This window comes from Mytilus edulis, chromosome 7 (genome assembly GCF_963676685.1).
Source record: "Mytilus edulis chromosome 7, xbMytEdul2.2, whole genome shotgun sequence".
Classification (NCBI taxonomy): domain Eukaryota; kingdom Metazoa; phylum Mollusca; class Bivalvia; order Mytilida; family Mytilidae; genus Mytilus; species Mytilus edulis.
In genome coordinates, this window is record NC_092350.1 from 29,862,264 (window position 1) to 29,880,618 (window position 18,355).

Genomic DNA, 18,355 nt, shown 5'->3' on the forward strand with positions numbered 1-18,355 from the left:
GGAAACCCCTAAAAACATTTTGGTTCTATAAGAATAAGAACCCTGTTCTGTCTTTTTATGGAAGATCTTTATCTGCAAGGCTTCATTGGACCTTGATTTAAGTTTCAATCTTCATAGCATTTTAAAATGGCCCAAAGGGTGCTAAAGATCAAATGATGTTAGTGAGTAAACTCTTAAAATATGGTAAAATCAAGCTTTCTTAGTTCTATGTTATTCTCATTATTTGTTAGATTGAAGGTGGCAAGGCCTCTGATCAAGACAGGGAGACACTGTACAATATATTCTCGATCACAAATGTTAATAAAAACACCTATTACAGTTTTGTGAATCTAGAGTTGGAACATGGAGAAAGTTATTTTGCCTGGGTGATAGGTATGTATCGAGGTCATTGTTTTAAATGTATTGAGAGTTTCAGTTAAAAATCAGCTTTATATAAATCAAATACATGTAGGACTGTAAGAAAGTCTTTTGATTTATTCAAATCATGTTTCTGTGTATTGCTACATTTAATAAACTTTGAGAAATTATGAAAAATTTGCATAAACATATCATTTTTAATGGCTGTAGACTTTGTCAAAGATATGTAACGTTTGTTTTATTGCTGACAGTAACTGTAATGTCTGAAGTGCTTACCCTGTACAACAAGACCAGGATAGCTTCCATAATCCACTTATACGCCAATTTTTATCTGAGAACGTCATTTTGATCTGAAAAGCTTTAAATAGACTAAACCTTGAATTATTTAGTCATGTTTAGTCTTATGTCAGTTATCTGTGAAACTCATTGGTGTTCTATTCGGGAAATTTGCTAGTAGTCAATTAACATATGTTCAGTCTATGCTAAATGTGATCTTACTATAAGGGCTGTTATACTAGATGTATTATTTTACATAATTATGTTGATAACTCAACAAAACAACTGATATAAGACATGTTCCCCGAAGCTAGATTATTATTCAATAGTCATTTAATAGATTAAGTAAAGGAAATAAGTCTTTTATCAATCTGAAGCTTTTACAACATCACTACTAAAGAAAGCATGATGTTATTTTCGATTGTGACTCGATTTCTGTCGAGCAATATTTTGTTTTTTATATTAGGTGTAGATGAGTCAGGTGAATGTGCAATGATTTCCCATCGTTTTGTTGTTGATCTGACACCCCCAATCAAAGGCAAGCTTACTACAGGATCATTATATGATATGGTAAGTCATATTTGCCTGAACAATTTATTTCATCTATGGACATGGAGGAACACTAAACATTTGTTCTGCTTTTTTAGTCAAGTTAATGTTGTAAAAAAAAATACCAGACAGGAGAATGAAGAGAATCATGATATGTTTGTTTAACAAGTGACATTACTAGGATAATTGTCATTCGGGGATTAGATCTGATTTTTTGATTGATCGGTTTATAAGCATTTGATAACTGGTTCTCATATCAATGAAACCAAATACAATTTTGCACTGATGACCCACTTTTAATTGATAAATAGGAAATTTACACCTTGTTGCTAATCAAACGTTGTACGTTATAATTGATAAGACTGTATAAACATTGTTTCATACTTTTAAATTGGTTTCAAATTACGCTAACCAATATGAGCGCTTGTTTGAAATTTAAGTTTTCCATTGAAACCTATGATAGATTGTGTATTGCTTTGCTGTAAAAGCTCATTATTTGAATTTGAAGGTTCCTAGATTAAATTCAACTATTTAAGTTAGAAAGTATGTTGAAACAAAACTTGAAAACTAACACATAAGTTGCATGAAACTAAGCACGGTTATGTATTTTAACGGGTTTTTTTATAATCAAACAGCCTGTGACCTACACTGTTGATAACAGCACCGTACAAGTACTATGGGAGGATTATAATGATCCAGAGTCTGGTATAGAAACCTTTGAAGTTTCTTTGTGGAATTCTTCCTCTTGTTCTGATCAAATTATACAATCATTATTACATGACTGGATAGAGTTGACAAATAATTACACAGGATACAGCTTTGTGGATCTACAACTTGAGGTTTTTATGATATACTTATAGTGTTATCCCTTATTTGTTAATCATCTATAAGTGCTTTAAACTAGAAAAAAGAATACAAAAATAACCGAATTCAAAAAAGGAAAATCGACATAAACTGACCAAATTAAACGATATCACCCACCTGTAGCTTTAAATGACCAGTATTTCTCATTTATTTCTTTTGAACAGCATATTATATTTTGACATTTTTAAATATTAAAAAAGATATCATGTTGTACAGAGGCCGTAGCTTTAGTTTGGCATCCTAAATAGAATGAAATAGCGTTTTTTGTAATGCGTTTAGCACAGACGTTTTTTTAAACTGCATATTTCTGTTGATCTTTGAAGTTTCAAGCATATTATTTTTTATCTTCAGACAGAACTGGTAACAAACTTGAACACAAATATATTCCTTAAGGGCATCCGATACAGTTTCTCGATAAAATGTCATTTTTATAATTTTGTAATATGTTGTAGGCCTTGGCAAGTTATAAAATAAAACACAAAATTAAACATAGGTCACCGTGCTTGTTTTCGAGAAAATTGAGGCTGATTTGTGCAATTTTGTAAAACAATAAGGCAATGTTATAAATTTTTTGGAGCAGATATTTTTCGTCGTAAATTATTAAGATCGGGTTTAATCTGAAGCTGTGATAAGTGACAAATAGGAAAAAATAAATCACTACACGAATAACTACACAATTATTCAAGCCTGGCTTGACATTGCGGACCAGATGCTCAAAGTAGTATTTTTTTAAACCGAAAAAATTTGAAATAAACTGTTTGTGAAAATGTCATTTTTATCAGTTTTCTGCATAAACTGAATTTTGTCATGCTTTCTCCAAATCTCAAATAAAAAATATAGGTCACCGTGCTTGATTCCATGATTAACGCGATTTATCCTAAAAATTGCGTCCCCCTTTGTAACCTCAACGTTAGCGCTAAAGTGCACGACGTCGCTGGCAGACAATTTCGACGTTATCTCTGCAAATTACCGGCGACATTTTTCAGATGTATAAATATTGCTTGTAAAGTACTATGTATAAATTGGTTATATTGTTTCCGGAAATAAAATCATGTGAATAACAGATACCTCTCTCTGTTTGTGGTCTTAGTCAGAAACATCTCAAGAAAAGTTGTAACGGACTGTTGATAATTTTTATGGCTTTTAGAATTAAAGACTCGGCAATTTAGAACTTGACATACAGGTACATTTACTGTACACACTCGTATATTATTTCATACCGTATGTTGACCTCTATATTTGTTTTGTTTTGTGGGCTGCTGTTTCATTACAAATATTCCTTAAAATCCTTTTATTCACGTTCTAATCACTGAGAAATCCGTTTTTGTTGATACGAATTAAAAGTTCACGTCGTTTGGACAGTGAATCAAATTTAACGCGCATTGCAATTCGAATTAGAATTTATGTTAGGACGTCAAACATTTTGAATGCGAATTAAACTAATTCGAATTAGTTAATGCGAATCGAATTCGAATTACGTGTGAACTCATTATTATCCTGCAAACGGAACTTCTTTTTTTTTGTACATTATTATTAACATTGCAGCACATACATTAGGCCGTTAATTTTTCTTTTGAATTGTTTCACATTGTCATTTCGTGACCTTTTATAGCTGACTATGCAGTATGGGCTTTGCTCATTGTTGAAGACCGTTCGATGCCCTATAGTTGTTAATTTCTGTGTCATGTTTGTCTCTTGTTGAAAGTTGTCTCATTTGTAATTATACTACATCTTCTGTTTTATGTGGTCCAAAAAAAAAGCAAACTCTTATAAAGGAGAATCTTCAATTTTCTAAAGATTGCTCTTGTCCAAACAATGAATTTTTTTTTTATTTGGCAAAAACGATTGGATTAGTTGCGATTAAAATCCTTCTCTCATAGCTCTATTTTATTGGTAAATAACTATATATTTTTTTCACCATAGCGCGTACATAAAATATCGCACGTCCATTCCCCTATCTGTCCTTCCAGTCCTTCTGGTTAATTACATTTTTCAAGTGAACAATTCTTGCCAACTTTTTATAAAACTGATATCGTATGGATACGTTTGAAAATCAGTGCATATTAAATATTCTTTGAAAGAGTTATGCCATTTGGAAACATTATATTGGAAATTGCATTGTATTTGCTGTCATTCCGTCATTTCTCTAATATATTTACAAAAATTATAAAGAACAAAATAAACATCTGCGCTATGAGCGCATGATACGCCAGTCGTGTTATGAAAAAAACATTATACATGTTTTTAAAATAACACGGGGGTTGTACAGGAAGTCATGCTAAATATATCTTGACTCATTCATTATTCTTGCTTAATAGTAAGTTTGTATATCACAACATGTTTTATAAGTCCTGTAACTCAAAAAGTTCACCAAAAATTAAACAGATCGTTTCATCATCATGACTGAAAAAACAACCATGTTCATTTTAATGAAAGTTGGATAGTATGCTGTTCCATGTTTACGACGGACATTTGTGTACCATAATACGTCCCGTAAAAAAATTACGGGTGTATACACATATTGTTGGTTATTGTCTTTTGTTAGATAAAATACATGCAACGTTGAGGAAATAAGAACTTTGTTCTTTTATATTAGCGGCGTGTGCCTACATTTTCGGTATTACTTTTAAAATATCATTGGTTTCCTGTGCTGCAATAAAATTTCATGGATGATAAATGATAATAAAAATGATAATTGACATGCATGATATTAGTAAAACCAAAAGGGTCAGTCGTCATGAGATTTCTCACCTTACATTATTTTGTTGAAGATCTCAAAGAAACAGTAATTTGTTTTATTTCTTATGATGTTATTAGACTGTTATCCTGTTAGAATCAAATGCAGCAATATTAATGGCGTAGAAGTTAGCATGCGGGAGAAACAGAAATTGGAGCATCGAAATTCCACATAACGTTTCTTATTTCGGAAAATTATACGCATTACGTCCCGCAAAAAGTTACGTTTTGCGGAAATTCAAACGCTTAACGTACCAAGAGTTAACTCCCTTGAAACTGTATCGGATGCCCTTTACATCATTATATCCTTGATATCAGTTTAATGGCAAATTATGTTTTGTTTTATGGAACCAATATTCATACAAATAATTGAGTGTAAAGTGTTGGATTTCAAAGTTAGAATTATAATTTTATTTTCATTATCAGGAAGACACACTATATATTGTACAGTTTAAAGTGACAAATAAAGCAGGATTATACACAATAGAATATTCTCCGCCAGTATTGTATGACTTGTCAACACCAACACCAGGAAAAGTAGTTGCTGGAAAGGATTTCCTAAAAGAACAAGTATGGTTCAGTTCAGGACAAGCTGTCACAGGTATTTCAAATTCTAATAATGTATAAATTCACCCTGCTAAGCCGAACCAATTTCTTTGTTAGAGTTATCTCCCTATTCACTGTTTATCAAGTGAGTGCATCTCCTTCTTAACAAAAAATAATATCAACTAAATTTCTTTCACAAATTGTGCGTTACAACCTCAGGAATTTTTGGTTAATTTGGATCGAAGCGATTCGATGAAATTTTATAGGAGTTATCTACCCTTACAAAATAAATTTGTCGGTATGTGTTTTCAACTCATCAACTGTTAACCGTATAAGCCTTGGATATTTTTATTTGAGGCCCTAGGTCCTATCTTAGAAAATGAGGTCAAGATCAAAGGTCAAGGTCAAGTTCTCAATTGTGACTTTTGTTTGTTTTTGCATTTTCTCCGACGCTTTGAAAGATACATATAAAAGAACAAGTGCAAAATGTCTGCTTTATTGTAATAAAGATATACTTTATTTAGTCTGATACAATTAATTGGCATCTTACAGGAGTTAGTGCCCCTGAATTGTCTAGATATGAGATTATTTCATTATTACTTCAACTAAGTTCATTATAAAGCTATTTGACCTTGTACAAAGGTTAGGTGACATATGACCTTGAAAAAATTACTACCGGAAGTGACCTTGAGAAAACCGGAAGTAGTCTTTTTTGCAATTTTTTCATATAAAAGTACTCGCATTACGTCCCGCAAAAAGTGACGTTTTGCGGGAATCCATATATTTTGTCATATAGAAACATAAACTGATTACTGAAGACTAAAAATGACTTCCAACAAACCGGAAGTGGCCAATTATCTCCTATTCTACAAACAAAAGTATATAGAAACTATATATTTTTGGAATCAGTGTGAAAGAGGCTATCATATGAGACCGGAAGTGACATTCATGTCACTGGAAGTAGCATATTATCTCTCTTATTTCACTCAAAAGTATAATTAAACCAGTATTTATCGCATAGGTATGAAGAAACTATCTTCGTATCAAATTTTCTTTGATGTAGAAAGACTCAATTGTTCTCTGAACAATTGATTTTAATTTTGATATCATTTCTTATTATCGTATTCATTTTGTCTCATTCAGTTTTTTTTATAAAAATGCTACATTCCTTCAGCATATAGAGTTTTTATAGTGAATGGTGAATACATAAGTCCTAATTTATAAAACAAATGAAAGATACACGTAATATAAATTACATGCGACTGAAGCGCTTTTTTGGAGTTACCTTCATCAGGAACGCTCAAAGCCAATTTTTTGAAAACCAAGGATTTATCAAAAAACGAAACAGTTGAAGAGCTATATGACCAAAAATATTCAAATTTATCTAAGGCCAAGTGTGCCTGGGGTAGTTAGAACGGATTGTTATAAATCATGTCAGTACCGACGTACTGACTGCTGAGCTGATGATATTCTCGCGGACGGATAGTCCACCAGCAGCGGTATCGACCGAGTGATGTACAAAAGATTTAATTTATTAAAATTTATATCTCTAAAACATATTTAGCAAGTGAATGACTAACGGCCAACGTATAGAAGTAAATGCTTTCTAGAAAACAATTATTTCTGTTGAATGCAGGTACTCTATTACACTTGCCTAAACCTTATGGTCCAGGATGCCCATCCAGACATATATCTATGATAAACGATGGTGATTGGAGAAGACTTGAGCAAATAGGATTCAGAGATCCAAGCGGTACAATATGGAAGTTACATCATCGTAAAGAGAACATTGATACACTGATCTATGACAATGCTATATCTGTAAAGCTTGCTAGACACAATAATATGAATAAAATGTTTACCGGTGCTTATGTTAGACCAGCCGACATAGAAAATGGTGGAGTTTATGATGTAAGTGGCTTCAAATGATAAAAGAATAGAAATATATATTTAAAAACTTTTAGAACTTGTATTTGCTTAAATTGTTAAGTTTGACGGATTGTAATGTTTGCATAAACCATTAAAAGTAAAACTAAGTCATCAGGTTTTGATCTATCAGCCCTAGTTGCTGCCTCTAAATTGGTAATTTACATGATTTCGATAACAACGGTAGATACTGTTGAGTGACACATGCTCTTGGGAGCCTTAAGTTATATTTTGTTCAGATGTTTTAAGACATTCTCTGTTACTTCAGATATCTATAAAGGCAGCGGGAGGGGATGGTCTAGCTGTCACTGGTGTCATGTTCTGGGATGGACCAGAAGATAAAATAGCTACATTCACTTATGAGGAAGATTATGATTGGGTCGCCCATGTTTGTGAATGCTGTTTGATGGAACCAGTTCCAATGGTAGGTATATAATCATACACAGTGGAAGTTTGAGCATTCATAAACAAGTTTGACTGACCTTGCCACATTCTTCATTTTTATATGTTATACATAAGTATATAAAAAATGGGCGAAGAAATAATTACAATGGTGTGTTTCTATTCTTTAATTGGAATAGTGTGTTTATTCTTTTTTCAATATTATTCCGCTGTCACAAGAAATTTGTTTTATCATTACCTTAGGCAAATGTTTTTACTTGAAGGACCTTCATTTTGATGGACACTTTTACATTTAAAGCATCAAATTTGACTTGCAAACTGGTTATAATCGTTCCCTTCTACAGTATCTAGTACTTAAGTACTTCCAACTTCATCATGTAAAGTTATAGTCATTGTCTTTGTCTTTGTCAGAGAGGATTTAAAACTATAGCTGTTAATGGTGATTTTAAATGTTCTGAGTTTAATACATCATAGATGAGAATGCATTTAAAAAACAGGGAAAACACTGACTGATAAAAAGTTCTTAGTATAAAAGTTTTTAACGCAATCATGATTTGCCTTATTGTAATAGGAGCTGATGTATTAATTAATTTGCGAAGTAATAAAGTTTTTTACATTGGCTTGTAAAAGTGCATTTCCAACATTGTTTTGCCAACGTATAGAATTTAAAAAAAATAATAAAATTTTCTTGCTTGAATATGTGTTTTCAAAAATCCCTTTTTATTGCAAAGTACAATTGTTTCATTGATTTTATTAATTTTTGCTTGAAGTATTGTAGTTACTGTAATTGTGGAAACAGAACATTGTCAGATTTAACAACTTCAACAACAACAGAGCAACCAGTGTTAAATACAACAACACAACAGTATGAAATAGTCAACAATCCTGATGGGAGTATTGTAGATACTCCAATAGACACTAGTATACCTATCACACAGGCAGCTTGTGGTATACAGATTTTTTCTGGTAAACAATTACACATCATAACGTTGTTGGAAACAATTATTTTTACAGGGAGTTTCATTTATGTACATGATGGGTATTTGACGTTGTGAAGGTAACAAATACATTGCTTTCCATGTAAAAGCTTAAAGGGTATATTATAATTCTAAGCTGGAAGGTGATTACAGTAAATTGTAGATAGGGGTGATATTTTAGATTCTCGTACTCAAATATCGGGTAAAAATTTCTTCTAATGTCAGTTTTATTTCAAAATTCAAAGGGTAAATAGAACGAAATTCCACCAAAACATTCTTAACAATATGCAGTGACGTTGATATTTTGATATTTGACCTAAGTTATTTTCGTGTTCTCTCATATATGTGTCGTCCAACATAGACATTGCCATCTCTATCTATATCATTCGTAGGCAGGATAAACACACATTCAATATAAAATCAAACATTTTTGATGTTTGCACCTGCGTGTTGGTCAATAATGTTTTATTGCAACTAATCACATTTTTTTTTTTTAGTGATGACCAATATAAAAAAAAATAACAAACATAACAAGTGACGCTTATCAGATAACAGTTATCAATGGTAACAGGATTGTAACTGTCAGCAAACAATGTACAAATGATTGAATCAGCCTAATCATGGAAACTCCTGTTGGCCAAGTGTTTTCTGTTCTTAGGAAAAGTCCAACATTATAACTTTTTCACAATTATTTTAGGCGAAGAAGCTATGATTGTTACCTGGTGCCAGTCCTACAATAACACATTTAAACCAATGAAGGCAAAAATGAGTTTAGAGTTTGACCCTTCTGAAAATTTCCACGACTACCATATAGAAATAAGACCAGAAAGAGATGATGCAGTTGATGTTAGTACACTTTTTGTTTATCAATCAGATCAATTTGTCAAAATGATTTTTCTACCTTTTATGACTAAAGAAAGACCAGTTACTTTTGAAATAAGTTTAATTAGATATCTGATTTATTAAAAGCCATAATATATTTATAACAATATTTTGATGAGGATACGATCTTATGAAACAATTCACATAATTCAACATGTTCATTTTCGAGCTTGGAATGTCCTTTAATCGACATAATGGAATATATTGGGGTTTTTTTCTGATTCGAACGCATTGTTTCTTCAGCACAATTTATACCTGATTTGTTTTTATTACTTACAGATCTCATGGTGTTTATTCGTGTTTGTTGATGGAGATGAACTAACAATGATGTGTGGCATTCCATATCTCAGTAACAAGGCAAAATTAGTGTTTCATGTTTGGAATCGTGAAAACACAGTCCCAGAACATGCTAACATGTTTAATAGATATTCAACTAAAGCTTTCTTTAAAAATCTAATAATGCCAGCACCGCAAGGATCCCTTTGTCGCTATGGTAACCCTTTCAGAGGTGGTACAAATCCAGTTGTAAAATTTGAAGCCGGTATAGGGAGGGAAAGACTTTCAACTGAAGAGTCACCATTTTCTGAAGTACTTGCACCTTGTTTACCATGTCAAGGAATGTGTTCTAATTATATGTGTAATTCAGCCTGCTATATTAATGATACAACAGATTATACGTTTACATTACAAGATGTAAACCTAGCACCAGTAAAGACATTTTTGAATGAATCAGGTCTTCAAGAAAATATAACACTGGCTTACTTTATAACAGGTAATGCCATATTCTATACAAACTATGTTTACTCCAAATAACATCCGCCTTCAACGTGCAGAGAGTCATTTCCTATTATGAATGATTAGATAACATTTAGAATCTGCTTGGTAAACGGTATAAAAATGAAAGGCAATTTTACATAAACCTTAAGATCAGTGGATGTTTGAGCATCCATTAATTTCACCCAATGATGTGATGCTTTATTTAGTTTTGAGTTCCAATAATGAATTTACCCATAGTCCTTTAAATTCGAAATAGGTAACTAGTGTTAAGTAAACTTGATATAGACAATCTCTATAAAACCTGTTTTATGTACTTGAAGAAACAAAAATAGCATTTTTAGATATACAATCATTGTTAACTTCTGAAAATTATGAATGAGGTTGTGCCTAGATGTGTCAACTCAAAATGTAATTGATAATTATCCAAAGCATTAAATATAACATACTTCCTTGTTCACATTTCAGATATTTTAAGTACTTTTTTTTTTTATGGTTTTTAGTGAAAGCTGTTCTGGGATCAGGTCTAGAAGCCATTAGCTCATCCAGCGCTTTCTATCTTGACGACACACCACCCGTCTTTGACCCCAATATAATGAATTCTCAGATCTATATAGATGTCATCCAAGGAGAATTCACTCCAGTAAACTATCAGGCATCAAGAGATACAATAAAAGCATTTTGGAGATGTTATGATGATGAAAGCCAAGTTGCGGTAAGTGGATTTATAATTTCTGCTGATTATACAATATAAATGGTCTTTCATATTCTATATCTATTTTAAAATCGAAAACAATAAGTATTACAAGCTGGTAGTGTGTGTATTAAACCTACTTATTTTATTCACTAAATTTTACCAAATATCAATGCCTTCAAAATAAGTAAACATGATCCACTATATCCACCTATGACGAAGTCAACTGAGACGATAAGGTAAGGGATATGTTGTTCTAACATTCTAACATGACGCCCTTCAAAAGCTTTGAGTACACACCCGTGGTAAAATATGAATATATTGCATTGGCTGTTCCGATCGTACTCCCACGTCAAATGTTTTTTTTATGAATGAAGTACCTGACGTCATAGAATGATGACGTAATAATTTAAGCATTTTACGGGAAAATACACGCTTCTAATACCGACAATCATCACAACAAGGAAACGTAAACAAACGATGCTAAAATGTGGTATAAGCCCATATTTTTTATACATAGAAGACATATAAGTAAATTATCATTAAAATTCATCCAAATCTATCTAAATACGTTATTGTAAATAGTTTGAGCATGTCACTTATTCTGTTTACTCCGTTCTTTTACGCAAACCTGAAAGTGCGTTAATTTATGGGAACGGCAAATATTTGCCTCCACCTAGAGCGCTTCTTTCCAAAAGAATTGCCGTATTTGTCCTTTTAGAATCGAAATAATTCATGGGGGCTTGAATATATCTAGATTTTACCACGGGTTGTCCCTTTATGCCGATATTTTACCCCTCGCTATCGCTCGGGGTAAAATATTTGTCATAAAGGGCCAACCCGTGGTAAAATCACGATATATTCAAGCCCCCATGAATTATTTCTTAATTTGATAATTTGCTGGATATTTTACCTAGATTTAAACTAATGTTATCATTAAAGACTCTCAATTTCTTAGGTATGAAAAATCGACCAAATATGCCATATAAGATAACTTTGAATGGCTGCATTTGTGTTCACTCTAAACAACTATAATACATATAATGTATTATCATCAAATACAGCATATATTTAAATATTAAGACTTAACGAAAGTGCGGGCACTTTCATATAAAAAAAAGTCTAAATATTTGTATATATCCTAAATCAACTCATCATAGATACAAGGATTGAAATTTTGTATTTGCTTTTTTTTTTTTTTTTTGTAATGTGTTTATTGGCAAATAACTACATGTATATTAACAATAGTAAATAACTTCATAGTACATCAGCAAAATCGAGACAAGTACATAAAGTTGATATTTTGAATCCTTCTATAAACATATAATATTATTAATAATAATTTGAAAAAAAATAGAAAATCTTAATCTGAGGTAGCATGGATTGGGTAGATATTTTTTTGTATTTGCTTTTCGTCTACAAAAGACTCATCAGGGACTCTCGAAACAATTAAACGTCTAAGTAAAGTACGAAGTCGGGGAGCATTGAGGACCATAAATTCCTGAAAAAGTTTTGCAAAATACAGCTAAAGTAATCTATTCCTGAGGTAGAAACAATATTTCAGTAATTTTGCATGACGAATGTGCATTGTATTTTAAAACCACAGCCCATTAAAAAGTAATATAAGTATTCCTCTTTCCATAAATAGCTCAAAGTTTACATTTTTACAAATTTATAAAATAATATATTGGGGATAAAATGACGTCATACTTCCACTCCTTTGTGTCTTCAACATTTTCACAGACGGTCAGACCTACCGCTTCGTAGTTGATTAACAATTTATATATGTCTGTTTTAGGATACTCTATGGGCCATTGGAAGTACAGTTGGAGGAGAAGAATTACAGGAATTTCAGTCTGTTGGTAGAAAAATGATAGCAGAGAATAAGACCTTTGATGGTATATTACAACACAATACTACTTATTATGTTTCTGTAAGATGTATCAATGGAGGCGGTGCACTAACACAATGGAATGAAACAAAAGGTACATGGGTATAGAATATATGGTGTATATGACAAACTATTTGTAAAAGATCACATGCATTAATTATATGGTCACATTCTTCTTGTACCACTGTAGTAATACATAAGGCTTACGACAATAAACAATACCAATATAGCACAGCAAGATAAAAGCAATCATATGACAAATGGTTAATATACAAAATTTGAAAGTAAACTGCTTAGCTTATAATAACGATATAAAGCACATTAACCAAAAATGAAGCATAAGTGCATGTAGAGGAATTTGTTATTTCATTTTTAAAAGCAAAGTTGTTTTTTTCATTGTTATCATTTTGATAAAATTAGTCATAACTTCTCTCCTTCAAATATTGAGCGGAATTACAAGCTTATCATAACTCAAGACTTAAGATCATACCTTTATTAAATTGAGCACATCAGATTATACATAACTAAAATTATCTAAGTTTCTATCTATAGATTGTTAGATAAATACATATATTCTTATTTTTATCAATAAACTTATGAATAGTTATCAATAAGAAAAATGTAATTTTCAAGTTGTGCATTATATCTTGGATCTCAGGAGTAATAGTACTGTTAGTTCCACCAGAAGTAGATAATTTGAAAAATACTTTGCCTGGAACAAAAGAATTTTCAAATGAAGTAAATCCTAAAGATGCAAGAGAATCAACTGATCCCAGATCTATAGGGATTACATTTACTGCTAGTGAAGATAAATCTGTTATTAAATATGGTAAGTGTGAGATAATCAATATACATTTGTTAATGACAGTGTCTGCCAAATTTTGTAGCATTATACCATGTTCGAGGTCTGTCCATATCTCCGTCCGTATGTCTGTCAGTCGAATTTAATGTCTAACTCAATTAAGCTTTTCATCATTATATACCTTGTGACATGAATTCATCTTAATCGCTTAACAAATACTTGTGTATTTTAAGCATTATTGTCATGTATATAATTATCGAGGCATTTTACACCACTGGGTCGATGCCACTGCTGGTGGACGTTTCGTTCCCGAGGGTATTACCAGCCCAGTAGTCAACACTTCGGTGTTGACATGAATATCAATAATGTGGTCATTTTTATAAGTTTATAAATTTATAAATTTCCTGTTTACAAAACTTTAAATTTTTCGAAAAACTAAGGATTTTCTTATCCCAGGCATATATTACCTTAGCCGTATTTGGCACAACTTTTTGGAATTTTGAATCCTCAATGCTCTTCAACTTTGTACTAGTTTGGCTTTATAAATATTTTGATATGAGCGTCACTGATGAGTCTTATGTAGACGAAACGTGTGTCTGGTGTACTAAATTATAATTCTGGTACCTTTGATAACTATTTACTTGATGATTACATGAGAGTTCCAAATGGTGCAGTTTAATCATTCCTTGGAAGTTTTACGGACGCCATTAAGAGTTGATTGACTTTTATGGAATATCCGTTTCTCATATGTAGCGGATATATTTCCAATTTCGTCATTCAATCTTACAAATTTGACCTACTACCAGTTTTGTACTTACATGAGCAACACGATGGGTGCCACATGTGCAGCAGGATCTCCTTATCCTTTCTGGAGCACCTTAGATCATCAAAGTTTTTTGGGGGGTTCGGGTTGCTTACTCAACAGTTTTCTATGTTGTGTTTTGTATATTACTGTTTGTCTGTATGTCTTTTTCTATATTATACATGGCTTTGTCGGGGGGGTTTCTAAATATTGAGGAGTTTGAATGTTCCCCTGATATGTTTCGCCTCTCTTTTATAACAAGCAACCAAAAATATTTTTTTATATTTATTAATATGCTTAATATGAACACACTATAACATTATATCATAAGGGAGCGCTAACTCCTAGATCTCCTTCCAGCAGTGAGTCATATTCAGGAAAACATGCAAAAGGGTATTAATACCAGTATGTTTAAAATACTTAACTGTTTAATGTTTAAAAATTAAGAATGTACTAAGAGGAGGTAACTTATATGAAATTATTTAAGGAATGACTGTAATATTTTTTCTGTCTATGAAGAAATAACATAAAAAATGTGGTGCACACTGAATAGCGCGCGTAGCGGGTTTTTTAACAGTGTGTACCACATTTTTTTATGTTATTTCGAATAGACAGAAAAAATATTACAGTCATTTCTTATAATATAATTCGAAATTTCATTTTAAACCGTGGAAAACCGTGAAAAATCGTTGATGACGTCACGGTCACATGACCAAATTATGTCTATGGGCTGATAACAAAATAACGTCAGCCAATCAGAAGACGCGTTACATCCAAAATTGAATTATTAAACAATCGTTTAAATTTTGAATCAACTTAAAAGGTTATAACGAATTATACAGGTTCTATAAAGTTTCTGACTACTTTTGTGTGAGGCAATTGCGACTTACCGCTAGTCGGATAAAACAGTGTATTTCCCTCTTAATTCATATGAGGGCAGAACATTTATTATTGGTTAATGACGTCACGTCAACTATTGATGGTGACGTCATCTATCAATATTATTGTATTTCATTGTTTATTTTAATCCAAACTTAGCAGGAAAGACCCTTGGTATGATAAAATTGTTTACTACTGACCCCTGCGGATCATAGAGGGTTAGTAAAATCCATAGGAGATTCTTTAGCAAATTATATAATTTATATCACGTACCTCGGTTTCTTCAGTCAGTAGTATATCATTTGTAATACAAACATCATTTTGGATGTAACAGAAAACAGAAATAATTGCATGAACAGTATGAATAAAGCCGTCAAAAACCTGTTTGCACTATCTAATTTATTATTTTAGATATGTGTATCGGAAGTTCTGAAAACAAAGATGACATATTACCTTGTCAGTGGATTGGATTAAATGAATCTGGGTCAGCTATGATAAAGGATGGCTATCTTTATATAAATGGATATAAAACCAGACCATTATCAGTTATGCAGATTCAGAATAATAGCAGCAATTCAAGTGTTGATATGAGTGAAACATTTCACATGGAACCTGGTAGAACTTTGTTTATGACTATGAGAGTTTGTAATGAAGCTATGTTGTGTTCTAATAAATCCATTGGATCTGTTTCTATTACAAACAACAAGACTAAACTAAAAACATCAGTCCATGGGGAGAGTGTCCGAATTGATTATGATATATCTACTTCTAGAAGAGAGAAAAGAGATACTCCAGTTTTATCTGTGACCACTCCTGATGGTATGTCCAATCAAATTACTCTATAGCACAACTGTCTAAATTGTTCCTTCACTTTGTATTATTACTGAATAGTTGTAATGCAAAAATTTAAAATTCTTACTTTTGAAAAACTATCTGAAAGACTTTTAGATCTGTTTAAACTTGCAAATGTAGTCATGTTTAACTGAAATAAAGGAGAAGTAATTTTGTTTTAAATGTGAATGTATTACTTCATATTCCATGCAAAAAAAAAGAAAGAAATGCATTCTTTTGCTTTTGTATTAACAGTGATGGAATGAAAGATTAGCATTAAATCAATTCAAGTGTTAAAAAAGCATACCTACCTCGAATATTTTGGAAACCTTAACTTCGAAAACAATAAATATATACTAGTACTATGTTGTAGTAAATTTTAAGATTAGCAAATTATATAAAATTACACGAATTTCAAACTTACAGTTTCCATAATATTATTTGTACTTGGCCAGTTAATAGCAGCAGAGAAGGTGTGTAGTTAAAATATTTTACTAGTCATATCTTAACCAGTCATTCTTTTGACAGGATTAATGCCAGGACAAAGTATAATGCTGCAGCCATTAGATTATGATGATTTAACCACAGACTACAGAGCTGATGTAGCCTTTAATTTCCAGCCATATATTGTAAACCCTTCTGAAACTAAAGATATGGTAGAAAGAATATTATATAAAAGGTTTGTATATAATGTACAGCATGGATTTAATTCTCTCAAATTCAAGCTAAATAATGAAAAATCAATCAATTTTGCCATAAAATGTACCACATCTTCTTATATCTATCAGCACAAGTGCGGTCTATTCCTTTTTCGAAAAAAAACACAAATGTTAACATTAAGCAGATTTCAGTTATTTTGCATGAATTAATGATACTAAATGTGGTACCTGATGCAGTAAAAAGTAAAATAACAAAAACATGCAGAAATCCCAAAAAAAATCAAATCAGAAAGTCCATTATCAAATGGTAATTACAAAAGTTGAAATGCATCAAACGAATGGAAAATAACTGTCATATTTTTGACATTCATGAGCGTTGTTTTGTTTTAAGCAGCCCATATTTATTCTACTTTCTAATAGTTAGCCCTTTATATATATATGACAATTTTATAATGAATAATTTAATAACTTTGTAGGATAAGGTCTATTATATATTCCTTCTCAATTACACCCATTGGCCACCTGTCTATGCCAGGACCTTTAAACATAACAATTGAACGTGACCTGGATGAAGATGAAGATTCAATAATTTCTCTTATTCATTGGAATCCAAGTAAGCATCTTTAAAAACAACCATGCAATGTGTTTTGAAATAATATATTTTACTTTCAATTTAAGCCATACTTTTCTATCCTAAGTTTTTCAGTGTATTAATCGCCTTGATTATTTTATTCTGTTGTTAGTTAAAAAAAGAAAAAAAACGTTTGGTGAAGGAGGGGACGAGAAACTTAGTTTAACACTGCCACATATAGTTATTGCATTCCGTGTAAATTGTCAATTCTTTGTACTGTGAAGCTGACCAATAGACACTATAGAAATTTCTATTTTGATTTGATCAAGACAACACGTTAAATCAAACCATTTATTTCCAGACAAAAACTTACTTGTAGAATGCAAATTTAATTAGGACGTCTGTCTTGTTCAACCAGTTTTATATTAGATTAATAATGCATTTGTTTACAAAGCGAAAGAATGACGTCATTTAAGAATACAAGCTCATTATGTCATCCAGTTATAACTGATTATATTTATTTACGTTAGTTCGACAACAGTGGATACTTTCATATAGGACATGTGATGGCTCTAATGGAGTAACAAAAAATACAGATGGATCTCAGACTTTTTTAGTAAGTTATAAGTTGTAGTTTCTTCTAAAATTTTCAACATTTTCATAGTTATTGCTTATATCCACGACACTTTGGTGGATAGTTGTCTCCTTGTCAATCATGATGATGGAAGTATTCAGCCACCTTTAATGGCTTTTTAGCTCTTGTCCTTTGCAATCATACTTTATCTTCTTACTTGTATTAAACCATTATAAAAAGAAATGTGTTAATTCAGATTTTTTTTGGGGGGGGGGGGGGAAATGAATGTATTTAAAGCTATGGTAAAAAGATGTTAAAATAAACCGAATTTGTTTAAAATATGTTGCAAACAAAAATGTTGAT

At 31.6% G+C, this 18,355-nt stretch overlaps 1 protein-coding gene across 1 annotated transcript in view; it reads left to right on the forward strand.

Annotated features, from left to right (window-relative positions):
• Positions 1–18,355, forward strand: part of LOC139481215 (uncharacterized) — a 133,303-nt gene that overhangs the window by 103,134 nt on the left and 11,814 nt on the right. Inside the window, exons 59-74 of the mRNA XM_071264380.1 lie at positions 231–372; positions 1,100–1,203; positions 1,818–2,021; positions 5,209–5,383; positions 6,965–7,239; positions 7,523–7,678; positions 8,427–8,622; positions 9,331–9,479; positions 9,795–10,287; positions 10,793–11,004; positions 12,782–12,968; positions 13,533–13,703; positions 15,769–16,176; positions 16,717–16,867; positions 17,324–17,460; positions 17,949–18,034. Coding sequence (XP_071120481.1) covers positions 231–372; positions 1,100–1,203; positions 1,818–2,021; positions 5,209–5,383; positions 6,965–7,239; positions 7,523–7,678; positions 8,427–8,622; positions 9,331–9,479; positions 9,795–10,287; positions 10,793–11,004; positions 12,782–12,968; positions 13,533–13,703; positions 15,769–16,176; positions 16,717–16,867; positions 17,324–17,460; positions 17,949–18,034 — 3,246 coding nt within the window. The remainder of the gene's footprint in view (positions 1–230; positions 373–1,099; positions 1,204–1,817; positions 2,022–5,208; positions 5,384–6,964; positions 7,240–7,522; positions 7,679–8,426; positions 8,623–9,330; positions 9,480–9,794; positions 10,288–10,792; positions 11,005–12,781; positions 12,969–13,532; positions 13,704–15,768; positions 16,177–16,716; positions 16,868–17,323; positions 17,461–17,948; positions 18,035–18,355) is intronic.